Source organism: Silene latifolia, chromosome 3, assembly GCF_048544455.1.
Source record: "Silene latifolia isolate original U9 population chromosome 3, ASM4854445v1, whole genome shotgun sequence".
In the NCBI taxonomy this organism is placed as follows: Eukaryota; Viridiplantae; Streptophyta; class Magnoliopsida; order Caryophyllales; family Caryophyllaceae; genus Silene; species Silene latifolia.
Genome location: NC_133528.1, coordinates 139366230 through 139380097, shown reverse-complemented (window position 1 = coordinate 139380097; position 13868 = coordinate 139366230). Strand labels below are relative to the sequence as shown.

Here is a 13868-nt window from a genome sequence, read left to right as displayed (position 1 = left end):
ATAGGCAAAACTCCAACTTTTTCCGCCTAAAACATATTTCCTAAAATAGTGCTTGGTATTTTTATCATATACTATAGGTATGGACATGATATGTTATAAATGGACATAATCTTTTGTATTTAAATATTTATAACATTCAATAGTTCACATTATGCACAAATTTATCTCCGGTCTTTCTATGATAAAAAAATTCCGTTTTTGACTTTATGATAAAAATTCATTGATTTTTATGATAAAAAGTTGCCGCTAAAATAATATGTTATTAGTAAATATTTGTTAAAAATTTATCGACTTTTTATGATAAAAAGTTGCTGCTAAAAAATATGTTATTAGTAAATATTTGTTAAAAATTCATTGACTTTTTATGATAAAAAGTTACGGCTAAAAAATATGTTTAGTAAATATTTGTAAATTAACATCATTAATTTCTCGGTAAAAAAAGCCTTCAGAATAATACTCATTTCATTACTTCTTAAAATTTAAATTTTTATTTCTCTAATCAAAATACAATGAGTAGCTGGAAACAAGAAAAATAAATGAAACTCTATAAATACCGTGCATACATTACACGGGGGTCTATACTAGTTTAAGATATTAAAAGGAAAAGTGCTAGCGGAAGGAGTACTACATAGTACATACCATTCCGTCTTATCGTAGATGGAAACTATCTGTCTAAAACTGTATACGGATAGTGACCCTCTTACAAAATGCAAGTGAGAGGGCAAGTGAGATATCCATTCCTTAACCACTTACACTATCCACTCTCATTTTGTGGAGGTACATTATCCGTCTAAAACTGTAGACGGACAATGTTCGTCTAATGTTAGAATTTTGTGACTATATACCGAGTACCAAATACTTCCTCCATTCAACTCCACTCTACCACTTTCCATTTTCTACACTATTCACAACTTATCATTCAATTTTAATTTTCTCTCAATACGTTAGCGAAAATATATTCATGTGAGATCTTGTTTGATTCGTGCCTTTTACGAAAGACGTTAAAAATATCTACCTTTTATAATTTCTGCAAATACGTAGCTAACGATATTTATCGCGTAAAACACGCGTTGGCAAACGTGAAAAAGTAAAGTGGTAGAGTGGAGTTGAATGGAGGAAGTAAAACTCAACGTTCTACATTTGGGTTTTGCTGCATTCTTGCTTGTTGACTGATCTATGCCTGCACTGCAGGTAACCACTGCTCTTTCATATTTTTGTTTTACTATACTTTGTACTTTGTTTCTTCCTTCTTATCTCCAGCATGATGACTCCCAATAAGTTAATTAACGTAGATCCATTAATAAATTATCCTCATCAATTAGTCTTTTCATTTAATTTTGTACTTTTTCACTTGCAATTTGTTGGCTCGCGAATTGCAGCGATGTTTTAGATATGCAGAACATCTAAAAAAACATGATATTGTCCAGTTTTGTCCATCAATATTTACTCCCTTGGTCTCAATCATCTGTTGACCTTTGATTAAAATAACCTCTAGGGGCTGTCTGTGTTGTTTGTTTTGTGATTTAAATATATAATTAATTACCCATACTTGCTCGCGAATTGCAACGATGTTACTAAGCATATTAACTTCAGTCAAAATTAAATTGAATAAAACCTATTAATAATTGCTAATAAACAAAATTATTTCACTAATTGAATAATTATAATCCATTGTTCAACTTTTTAGATTAATTAGATTCAATATTAGTGAAAGATGTATATAAAAGAGTTAATTTGATTATGTTTTGGAAAAATAGTATGATATGAAAACTTTATGAAAAAGTGTATGTGAAAGAGTAATTCCGATCTAAAATAAGATCTATATGTTGCGTTGAAGAAGATCAATCTATACTGATACTCATCATTCAAGGAAAAGTAAAACTCCCAAATACTCCCCCCGTCCCAGTCATTTGTTGTCCTATTCTATTTTGGGTGTCTCAGGCATTTGTTGTCCTTTCTAGTTTAGGATTGCATTTGAAGTGCATTTTGAAACTTTACACTCAATTTGGTCCATTTATCATCTTATAATTGGCCCCTTCCCCTTTCCTTGGTCTTTGTGCCAAAACAAAGGACAACAATTGACCAGGACGGAGGAAGTATCCAACAATAGACAGAACAAAGATGGACCTTGGAACAACATTGTCTGTTGCTCAAACTATTTTTGCGGCATTACAATGCACCGACCTCAGAATTGTCTGCTCCATGTTGGGCTATGAAGCTGATCTAAAAAAGCTCCAAAGAACTGTCGAAACCATCGAAGCCATTTTACTTGACGCTGAAGCCAAGAAGGAGAAGCTAAGCCGAGAAACACATCTCTACATTAAAAAGCTCAAGGATGCTGCTTATGATGCTGATGATCTGATTGATGAATTTATCACTCTGGCTCAACAAAAGAAGTTGGTTAAAGGTAATAAGGCTCATCTTTTTTCGCTTTTTAAGGACATGGGTGTTGCTTATCATATGGCTAATGGGATCAAGAAAGTTAAGCAGAATTTGGTCAATATTGTTGATGAACATAATAAATTTGGATTTAGTATCCAACACCAACCTATTAGGAAGAGAATAAAGGAAACTTGTTCCTACATTTATGCCAATGATATTATTGGGCGGGATGACGACGTGGATAAGATTCGAAACATGCTGCTAAATTCTGATGTTCAAAGCGATGTTTCTTTCCTTACTATCACGGGCATAGGAGGTATAGGTAAAACTGCTCTCACACAACTTTTGTACAATGATATAATGGTTAAAGATGAATTTCCGTTAAGGTTGTGGGTGTGTGTTGCTGATCATGATTCGGGACATCTAGATGTAGAATCAGTTCTTCATAAGATTTTGGCTTCAATCCCGCAAGAGAAGCATGACAAGAAACATAACAATTTAACCTTGGATGGTGTACAAAGAGAAGTTCGAAAGCACCTTGTGAAAGAAAAATTCTTGCTTGTTTTGGACGATGTATGGACAGAGAATCGTGATGAATGGGTCACCTTGGAAGGGTTTTTAAAGGGAGTGGTAGAGGGAAGCTGGGTTCTGTTAACTTCAAGATCAACAAAAACCGCACAAATTGTTGGTAAGGGGCTTATGTACAAATTGGAGAGCTTATCTAGTGATAATTCATGGCGTTTGTTTGAGAGAACCGCTTTCAGAGAAGCTGTTGAGGATGCAAATGCATCTATCGACTTAGTTGAAATTGGAAAAAAGATCATTAAACGATGTGCAAATGTGCCTCTTGCTATTAGAGCAGTTGGAACCCTTCTATATGGGGAAGATAAAACTAAGTGGGAGCGAGTTCTGGAAATAGGATTAGCTAACATTATGGATGATGAAAAAGGAATCATGCCTATATTGAAGTTGAGTTATGATAATCTCGAACCCCCAATCAAGAGTTGTTTTAGTTATTGTGCTCTATTTCCAAAGGATTTTCAGATAGAAAAACATATGTTGTATAAACTCTGGATGGCACAAGGCTACGTAGTGCCCTTGGAAAAAGGTCAAAGTATACATGATGCATGTGAGGAGTACTTTTTAATTTTGTTACGAAGGTGTTTTTTCCAAGATGTGGAGAGAAATAGCAAAGGCGAGATTATTTCATGTAAAATTCACGACCTTATGCATGATATCGCTCTAGAAGTGTCTGGATCCGATGTTTACGGTGTGAATTCAAACAGAACTGGTGACCTAGATGAAAGGGCTCGTCATGTTTCTGTTATGGGACGTGATTCTTTGAGAAACTCTTTCAAGAAAACTCGTATACGTACTTATCTTCAAGTCGGGGAAATTTGGTACATGGGCATTGACGAGTTTCTAGTTCGTAATTTGCTAGAAACTTGCATGTGCCTCAGGACACTTGACTTAAGAGCGGCAAAATTTATACAGTTACCAGATTCTATCGGCAAACTGCTGCATTTGAGGTATTTAGATCTCTCATATAATCGTAAGCTGGAAGAGATCCCCAAATCAATTACGAAGCTGCATAATCTTATCTTCTTGGGGATAGTAAATTGTTTTAAGCTAAATCATCTACCCATAGGCATGGGAAAGTTGACACAACTACAGACACTAGAAAGATTTATGGTGGGAAACACAAGTTTAAATCAAAAACAATTTTGTGATGAACTTGAAGATCTAATCACTCTTGACGATTTGAGAGGATGTCTTAATCTTGAGATTCGAATTCCTTCACAAGGGACATCTGTCAATTCAGTTCGAAGGGGAGGAACATATCTGAGTGGAAAACAACAACTTGATACTCTCGTTATGAGCATCAAAGTTGCAGAAGGTTGCTTAAGATCGGACTTTGAGGAAGCGTTATTAGAAACGTTACGTCCACATTCTAATCTCAGTAGTTTCTTTCTGGAAGGGTACAATGGGTTGAGAATGCCGAATTGGGGGACGGGAGATAACTTGTGCACTTTTCTTCCTAATCTTGTTCGTTTGGAGTTTTATTCTTGTCGACGGTTGCAGTCCCTTTCAGGGCTTGGGAAATTGCGTCATTTGGAAGAGTTGCATCTTTTAGATCTGCCTAATTTGGTGTGTATGGAGGAAAATAGTAATCCAGGCTCAAATGTTGGAGGAATGCCATTCTTTTCTCGCCTTAAAAATCTCACGTTCGAGAATTTGCCAGAGTTGAAAACATGGTGGGCAGAATCACCTTCCTCTCCATTTCTTCCTCAATTGAGAAAATGTGAGATACATTCTTGCCCAAAAATGAACTCCATTCCGCGCTGTCCCCTTGTCGAAAAATTGATTATAAGTGATAACAAAAGGACTGTGAAATTGACTTTAACAGAGGATACTTCTACGTCGAGTTCTCAACTGCGAACGCTCAATGTAAGGAATTTGAGATCCCTTACGTTGGTGCCGGTGGAGAATATTCAGTTCGCTGCAACGATGTATATTGTATACGAAGAGGAGGTGGAGAGCTTGTTAGAAGTTACAGAGTTGTTTCAGAACTGTTTCTCGTCTACTCTTAGATTTCTAACGATTTCAAAATGCCCCAAAATCAAGTATCTATATGGAGCATTTGAGCATCTCTCTGCATTAAGAAGTTTATGTATATCTGATTGTCCTAATCTTCTGTCGGACAAAGCCGAGGAACATGATGTCATACCATGGCTACACCTTGCTCAAACCCTCTGTTCCTTACAATTGTCGTTTTGTAGCATGAAGAAATTGCCAGAGGGAATGCAATACTTGACATCCCTCCAAACTCTTGGATTATGGGGTTGCCTACAACTGAAATGTCTACCGAATTGGATGCCGAAACTCACTTCACTTAAGTTACTCACAATCAGGGACTGTTCAGAGCAACTTAGGAAAAGATGCCATCAGCCAACCGGAGAAGACTGGTCCCTCATTCACCATGTCTCTAAAGTTACTCTAATGTGATTGATTTCTCCTTGCTCGTAACAGGTAAATTACCATCCATTAGCACAATTCAGCAATTCATCTTATTGATTGACCTAAATATTACCAAGTACGGATTACTCCCTCTGTCGTGGTCATTTGTAATGAGTTGTTGTCCTTTTTATTTTAAGAATGAACTTCATAAACAATTTGATCATTTACACGCAATTTGTTCCACTTGCCATTTAGTAATTGACTCATTCCTCTTTCCTTAGTCTTTGTGCCAAAACCAAATGACAACAATTGACCGGGAGGAAGGAAGCATAATTTAGAGAGTTTGAGGATTTTAATGAGACTGTATTTTTTGTGCTAAAATGATTTTCTAGGGAATACTCTTACAGGGCTCAAGAGATTCAAATTTACTGTCCAACATGCCCTTGTCAAGACCGATCATGTCTTTAGAGAGGCGAACAAAGGAGCTGACTCGTTAGCAAATTTGGAAGTCAATTCATCTACCTCCACCACGTTTTTCGGAACTCCTCACGAAGGCCTTCGAACCATTCTTCGTGAAGATTTATTAGGAGTTGCTTTACTCGTTTAGTTTCGATTTAGTTCATTTTGTACTAGGGCTTTGCCGAAAGCCCCTCTTGCACACCAAAAAATAATAGGGTTATTTAATGGGATGAATACTCCAAACTATTGTGGTGCTTCTCAAAATACTCCAAACTATAATTTAACTACCAATATAACCAACTATTACACTCATTTGCTTTTAATATAATTGGCCCTTTATAAACCTGTGATAGCAGGTAAAAAGTCCCACCTTTCTCATTATAGATGATCTTTATCTTCTCTACTCAAAAAATTCAGAAAACCCAGAAAAGATGGGATCGGAGGAACATCGTGATTAACAAATGGGTTTCTTCCAAATTACATGGAAAAATTAACGCATCCTACTGGAGAGTCAAGTCCCTGAGGCGGAGTGGACCCGTCGAAGGTACGAGCAACTCACTCTTCTAGACGAGCGGCGACTCAACGCCTTGCACAACGTCCAGCTATACCAACGACGTATACAATGGGCATTCAACAAGAAGGTTAAACCCAGGAACATCAAGGAGGGCGACTTGGTCCTCAAGTCGGTCCGAGCACCGCTACTCGTCGATCCGAGGGGAAAATTCAAACCTAACTGGGCCGGGCCATACCTGGTCAAGAAAATACTTTCGGGGGGCGCAGTGAGACTGAGTGACCTAGACGGGGAGGATTTTACAAACCCGACCAACCTAGACCAACTCAAGAAATACTACCCTTGAACCGTAGCAACCAACGACCTAAGCCTAGTTCTACAACTAGCAACCACTTCAACCCTTTTCAAGTCAAGTTCCTCAACGCGTTCTGATTTGAAATTGCGTGTTTTATCGAGTCTAAGTTGCGGCACCTTGCCCGTTTCGAATGTCCTTTGATCCGTCAAAGACAACGTCCATTTGCAATAAAACAAATTCACAAAAACCCCTGAACTACGAGCATGGTTTGATTTCACCTCTTCAGGTGGATACGTAGGCAGTCCTTCTTATGCATGAGGGATACAACCACAAAACCTAATCAAATTTACAAAACATTTCAAACTACGATCACGGTTTGATTTCACCTCTTCAGGTGGATACGTAGGCAGTCCTCTCTTACACAAGAAGGATACAACCATCCCCACAATAAAAAAACATCACCCACATCAACTTTCAAAAAAAAGAAAGGGAACAACATTCCCTTTCCCACAAAAATACAAAAAATAAGCTTTTCTCCCTTCCCACAAAAATTCCACTTTCCCAAGTGCAAACGTTTAGGACGATTCAAATCGAATTGCCTTTATAAAATGGATGGAAGAAACAAGCGTTCACAATTTTTCGACACGAGCAATCCTCTTATTTAATTAATAATGGGAGGGATTACAATTTTAACAACAAATAAAGCTCGGCGAGTCTACAACTGTACTTGTCAAAGCTAAGGTGTCGACTAAAACACCTCACATAATAAAACTAGCACAAAACACACAAAACATAGCTAGTACAACATAATATAAAAACTCACAAACACTAATACAACATAATAATAAAACGGGTAATGGAGGTCTTCACTCTTCCATCCTACCCTTGCCTTTTCCCTCGGGGTACATCTTGCCCTTGTTCTTCTTGTTGGCCCGCCTAGCATGGATTTCCTCCTCGGAACAGATCCTCAACGGATCTAAGACGGCGACGGCCTCCGGTCTAGCACAAGACCCCATGTTCGACCCGAAACGAGCCAATGCACGACCCACCATATTCTTGGGACCCGAGCTTCTCCTCTTTGGTGGCCTCATCACATCCGGGCTAACTCCATCAACATAACCCTCAAAGAAGGCACGGTTGGCCTTGCCAACCTCTCGATACTTCAAGTCGACAACCTCGTCCTTACGGAATTTGGACCTCTCTTCCAAGGACGGAGCTCTTCACCACTTGACATAAGCGGGAGTCACCCATGTCGTGGCAACGGGGTTTGGTACCTCCCAAAGCGGCCGAGTGGCCCACCATCTTTCAAAGATCTCCACAAGCTCGGAGTTTCGGAAAACATTCTTTTGGACAAAGGTATCTTGAGCGGGCACCTTTTGTTGACGCCCCATTTGCCTCACGAGCCTTTCGGGATAAATGAAGGAAGCAACCTTCAAACCCACCACCATCAAAGAACGAGAACTAGCACCCGAAGCGGGCAACCCCGTGAAGGACCTCAAGTGCCACCATGGTACCACCCAACGGATGTGAGGACCACCCTCCTCCGCCAATCTTGCGGACCAATAAGCCTCGGTGGAAGAAAAGATATCCGAGTACAAATTCTTCCTCATAGTAAGGTGACGGAAGGAATAAGAAGAAGAATTAACCGGATGCTCTACATACCTTAGCCTCTCCAATAGCCACACTTGAAGGATCCTTGGGGATCCGAATGAAGGATCTTCTCCACAAGAGCCTTCCTTGTCCAAAGCTTGGATGATCTCGCCAAGCACCAACCATGATGGATCTCTACCATGCTCCATTTGCTCAACCACATGTACAAGGGTCATGCTACCATAGCATTTTGGACCCTCCTTCTTCAAAACATCAACAAAGAGGTATACATGGATAAGGCAAAAGGCAAGATCCCTTCTCCTAGCCACCTCCGAAACATTGGCATCTAATCGGTTTGAGAAGATGTTAATAAGAGCCAACATATCCACACCATGTGGAGCAAGAAGAAAGTTGACTTGACTTGTCGACAAACCCAACATTGAACGGAATTTCTCCTTGTAACACAACCGAGTTGGAGGAAGCACCGGAACACAACCCGGCCACCCACCAATGGCTCCAACTTCTTCGGCAAGAAGACAAATTTCACCTTTCGGGAAAACGAAAACATGGTATTTCGAATCCCAAAACCGAGAACATGCTTCGAGAAATGAGGATTGCACCTTGACTTGACGAAGCACCAACAATTGACCAACTCCCATGCAAATGAGTTGATACTTTTCGGGAGGCGACAAATCCCGGCACCATCGTCGCAACGCATTCTCAAAGGCATCCATGGAATATTTTTGTGGGAGAAGAAGAAGATGTTTTGTAGAGACGTTTTTGTGTTTCGGATGATGAAACAATGAAGCACAAACATCCCTATTTATACAAAAATAATCAGCGCGTTTTTCAGAAAAAGGGGAGAGCTGACTCCCATCGCCAGGCTGCTCGCGCCTCTTTAGGCCCTCTCCCAGGATTCCCGCTTTGACTTGTCTCTTTCAAGTTGTGCTTTCTCCTGACACCTCAAACCTCCCGCCAGGACGCTCGCGCCTCTTCGGGATGGTCCAGGACATTTTTGTGTCTCCTCACACTCACATTTCTTTGTTCTCACGTTTTACGAAATCCGACACGGTTTCCATGACGCAGCTTTAAACATACGGATCTTTCTTTCTTTTTTTTTAAGGGGGAAGGGCTAGTCGCCCCGATCCGCGATGGATCGTTTCCATGTCAGTCGAAATTCCGAAATTTTTTCGCTTTTTCGTGATTTTCCAGCAAAAAAATCGAAATTTGATAACACGACATCAGTTTTCCTCAAAATTTCAAGCACTCACAAGTTCGAGTCTTGATCTCACAAAAAAATCAAATCAAATATGCTCATAAAAATCTTTTCTAAAATTCATCCCTGATGGTTTGAGTTTGAATTTTTCGAGTCACAAATCAATTTCAACAATTTCGAAGCAATTTAATTCAAGACACGAGTTAATTGCTCAATTTTCAAATCAATCCCTTTTGAGGAGTCCAAACGTGACGACTTGTCACGAAAATTTTCAAAATTTCAAATTTCAAATTTCAAATTTAACTTCGAGTCATCGTGGTTAATTTTGTTTTCAATCGAGTGTTTTTAACGTGTTTACGTTTATGCATACGTGCTATCTGCTGCCTATTTTTTTACGCTAACGATGAAAGAACTAGTGCAAAGCAAAAAGGGGAATTGACAACCGACAACGCTCCTCCGAAACACTACACAAAAAAGCCAAAAATCACAAAATGAACCACAATCCAAAAACACATATATACAAACCGCCTAACGCAAAATGTAAATATGTACAAACAAGAGTCCAACACACGGACAAGCTACTACAACTACTCAACGCTTCCCGTCAGACCAGTCTCGGTCTCACGAGGAGTCGCAGCCAAGGCAGACACCACCACCTGCTCAGGCTCCCTCTCCGGAGAGCTCTCCAACGTATCGCGCTCCATCTCGACATGAAGCTCCTCCGCTGCAGCCAACTGAGCCCTGAGAGAAGAAATCTCAGCATCTCTGCTCCGTAGCTCGTCCTCACGACGCCTCAAATCCTGGTCTCGACGGGTGATCCCCAATCCCTGGGCCTCGATCGTCGACCTGGCTGTGTCCAACTCAGCACGGACCCGAGCAAGCTCCGCCGGATCCGCAGTACCCTGCAAAACAGAATACTGGTCATCAAGATCTAAAAACGTGAAATGCAACACAAAAAACACAAAAACAACATACAAAAAGTACCTGAGCAAGCCAAGCCTCCCTCGCAGCCAGGTCACCTGCAAGCGCCCTCCAGCGGTTAGTCATCCGCCACAAAGCCTGATGACTAACGGTCGTCACCTACAACCAAAAAGGTCCTTCAATACAATGTAAAGCAAAGTATAATTGAGGGAAATGTTCAGGTCGAGAGCTCACCGCCAGAACGACCAACCTCCACTCCATACCAACGTCGGTCACCTCAGCAACCGCAGGCTCTGGCAAGCGCAGTTGTAGCTCCTCGCCGCCCGGCCCCTGAAAAGTGGTCTCCGCCGGGAAAACTGGGGCTGAGTCCTCATCAGCAAGTCGACTCCCTGCAATTTGGTTCTGGATCAAAAATGATAAACCCTCCTATCAAAAGAGGCAATGAAAACAAAAGAACAGAGGGAAATATACCTCGATCGGGTAACAAGCAAGCCTCGACAACCGAAAGGTGTCGTAGTCGACGTCCCGTAGCAACAGCTCCTCACCTCCCTGACCGTGAAGGTGCTCCTCAACCTCATTGGGGGTCGGCTCCTGGAACAACACCCTAGGCGAGTCGACCGGTACCACGAAAGTCTCAGTAAAGCACTGACGAGCCAAATGCTCGCCCACGTACCAAACCGGCTCGATCGCCGTCTCCAAGTACAAACGCTGGGAGCTGCGAGGCCGCAGACGCTCCCTGACAGCGGCCGGCACATCCGTGTAGAGCTCCCAAGGCCGCCCGACAAACTACTTTCAAAACAAGCCCATTCGACGCGGCTATTCTCACGGTCCATTAATCGACCGCACCATGGCTGGCGAGCCTTATTACGCATCGCGGCTAGCGAGCCCTCCTCATATACGCCCCATGGCCGGCGAGCCTTATTACGCACCGCGGCTGGCGAGCCCTCCTCAGGTACGCACCATGGCTAGCGAGCCCTATTACGCACCGCGGCTGGCGAGCCCTCCTCAGGTACGCACCATGGCTGGCGAGCCTTATTACGCATCGCGGCTGGCGGGCCCTCCTCAGGTACGCATCATGGCTGGCGATCCTTATTACGCATTGCGGCTGGCGATCCCTCCTCAGGTACGCACCATGGCTGGCGAGCCTTACTACACATCGCGGCTGGCGAGCCCTCCTCATATACGCACCATGGCTGGCGAGCCCTACAACGCACTGCGGCTGGCGAGCCCTCCTCAGGTACGCACCATGGCTGGCGAGCCTTACTACGCATCGCGGCTGGCGAGCCCTCCTCAGGTACGCACCATGGCTGGTGAGCCTTACTACGCATCGCGGCTGGTGAGCCCTCCTCAAGTACGCACCATGGCTGGCGAGCCTTTGTCCGCAAACATGCAAGGACGTATCCGAAGATGCCTCGGGTATGACTCCTTCTTATGGCTGGCGAGCCTTTGTACGTAGTCTAATGGACTTTAAACGATCCGAACGGATAGTCGACAGACTCTAAACTGTTCCCGACACCAGGTCCTTGGCTCGTACCCTCCCGACGGCAGGTCCTTGGCCCGAATCCTTTCGAGCCGCCTTGACGTCGCTTGGGTCTCCAGGTTGTAATCTTCGATTGACCTGGGGGCTCTACTTTGACTTTCGCCCTGTCCAAGCCTCAGTCAAAGTGGGGGCTCTGTAGATACCCAGTATCTGCTGAGACTCCAACAAACACCCGATGATTATCGGACTACAGCATGCTTTGGAATCGCGGCGTTTGATCGACAGTTCGTGTACAACTCTACGTCGGAAAACTTAAAACGATTTCGAAAATAAAACATTTCAAAACTTTTCAAAAGTACCTGGAGTGTTTAATGCATGACGACGGGGTCGCAATGACACTAACTAGAGTTAAAACCGACACCGAACCAAAAACCGACTCAAAAATTCAAATCCCGACTCCAACAACGAGTCAAACCGAGTCAACAACAAAAAACAAACCCTTCAAAGCCTTCTATGCTAAGATTTCCCGGATTCATGAATGGTCAAGTACCAAACATGTGACTACAAATCCTAGCATAGAACAAATCATGATTGCACTTGTGTGGATGTGACAGGACAACTCGAAGACCCGCGACGTGGCTCGCGCCTCTTTGAGTAACCCAGGTGGCCACGTCGCTCAAAACTCACACAACCACTCATTTTCCTATAAATACCCCTCAAATGCCCCAATTTGAGAACTTACGCGAGTGTCCGCCCCCTCTTTTCTCCCTTAAAATTCTCGACTCGACTTCCTAAGTCACAATCCGACGCGTATTTACGACCTACCGATCGTAAATACAAGCCTTACACATTGTTTGGTATCGTCATCGTGCATTAAATCACTTGACCGACCACTTCGACCACTACACCGTCACTAATCTTAATAAAACACTCTATACTTACCAAAACGGTTTTAAACCGAGTCTTTTTCCGACCAAACGAGTTGTTACACTTACGTCGGTTTCTCGCCATAACCAAACATGTAAGTATGAGGGTGTAAAAATCCGTATTTTATCATGTCTTTACTTATTTCATGACTATAACATGCTAAATCATGCATAACATGGTCCAAAACATGGGATACACGAGCCAAAACTGAGTTTTGGCCTGAGACAGAAACCCCTTGTTATGCAGGGAGGCGCGCGCCTCAATGGGGTGTCCAGGTCAGAGCTCAACCGTGTTTGTTCTCGTCTTTCCTCTTTAATTCATTTTCATATTTGTAATCGGTTTTTACCATTTCAAATATTTTCAAACCTTCTTTATTTCATTTTGCTTATTTTTACAAGATTTAACCATAAAACATTTTTCACCCTTGGTTCTTAATACCATGACGGTTTAATCCGTGTTTCGGTGATAATATTTGGTTAATAACATTTTAAAAGGTATTTTAAAGCCTTTTATTTCATTTCTTTACATTTTCAAAACAAATGTATTAGTCACCAACACGAAGTCATCCTTGGTTCTACATACCATGCCGGATTTTAATCCGGGTACGATGATGAGTATCGACTAATTATATTCAAATGAACTTAAAACAATTAGTTCATGATCATTCTCAAAACTATCCATGTCAAGTCGAACCCGACACCGAGTTTCATCAAAATAATGGTGACTATTCGAGTCTCGTTCCTCAAATCAACAAATGCGGTCTAAACGACCCTTTCAAACCAAATCGGGTTCAAATACCCATTTTCAAGACGTTTTATAACGTTTTTCAAATGGTCAGAGCACGGCATATAACCGTTGACTGACCCGCGCCTAAACAGGCCTTTTCTTTCTCATTTTCAAAACCAGGGGAGGTCCCCTTACACCGCCGGCTTGCTCGCGCCTCATATGGCCGCCTGGCATAGGGCCTGTTCCCTTTCCAGCATTAGTCTAGGACGATCCCGACTCCGGCTAACCCGGATATAGGACGGATCAAATGCCTATTTGCTCATTCAAAAATCATATTTCAAAATGCCTTATTAAGGCAAATGGATCACGTTATGCACCATGAACCTAATACGGTAAATGGATG

General features: G+C 42.1%; 1 protein-coding gene across 2 annotated transcripts; it reads left to right on the top strand.

Moving 5' to 3' along the window:
* Positions 1-1117: 1117 nt before the first annotated feature.
* LOC141648173 (putative disease resistance protein RGA1) lies at positions 1118-6162 on the top strand. 2 transcript variants are annotated; one of them, XM_074456663.1, is made up of 3 exons: positions 1118-1191; positions 2071-5412; positions 5748-6162. In XM_074456663.1, exon 2 carries the CDS (start codon positions 2122-2124, stop codon positions 5386-5388), a length of 3267 nt encoding a protein of 1088 aa, XP_074312764.1. In that variant the 5' UTR covers positions 1118-1191; positions 2071-2121; the 3' UTR covers positions 5389-5412; positions 5748-6162. The 2 variants fall into 2 exon arrangements, with proteins under 2 accessions (XP_074312764.1, XP_074312763.1); XM_074456662.1 differs by having other exon boundaries at positions 5733-6162.
* Positions 6163-13868: the final 7706 nt, after the last annotated feature.

What these genes read in the sequence shown, in the direction of transcription:
- LOC141648173 (XM_074456663.1), top strand. Translation starts at nt 2,122, where the DNA reads ATGGACCTTGGAACAACATTGTCTGTTGCTCAAACTATTTTTGCGGCA.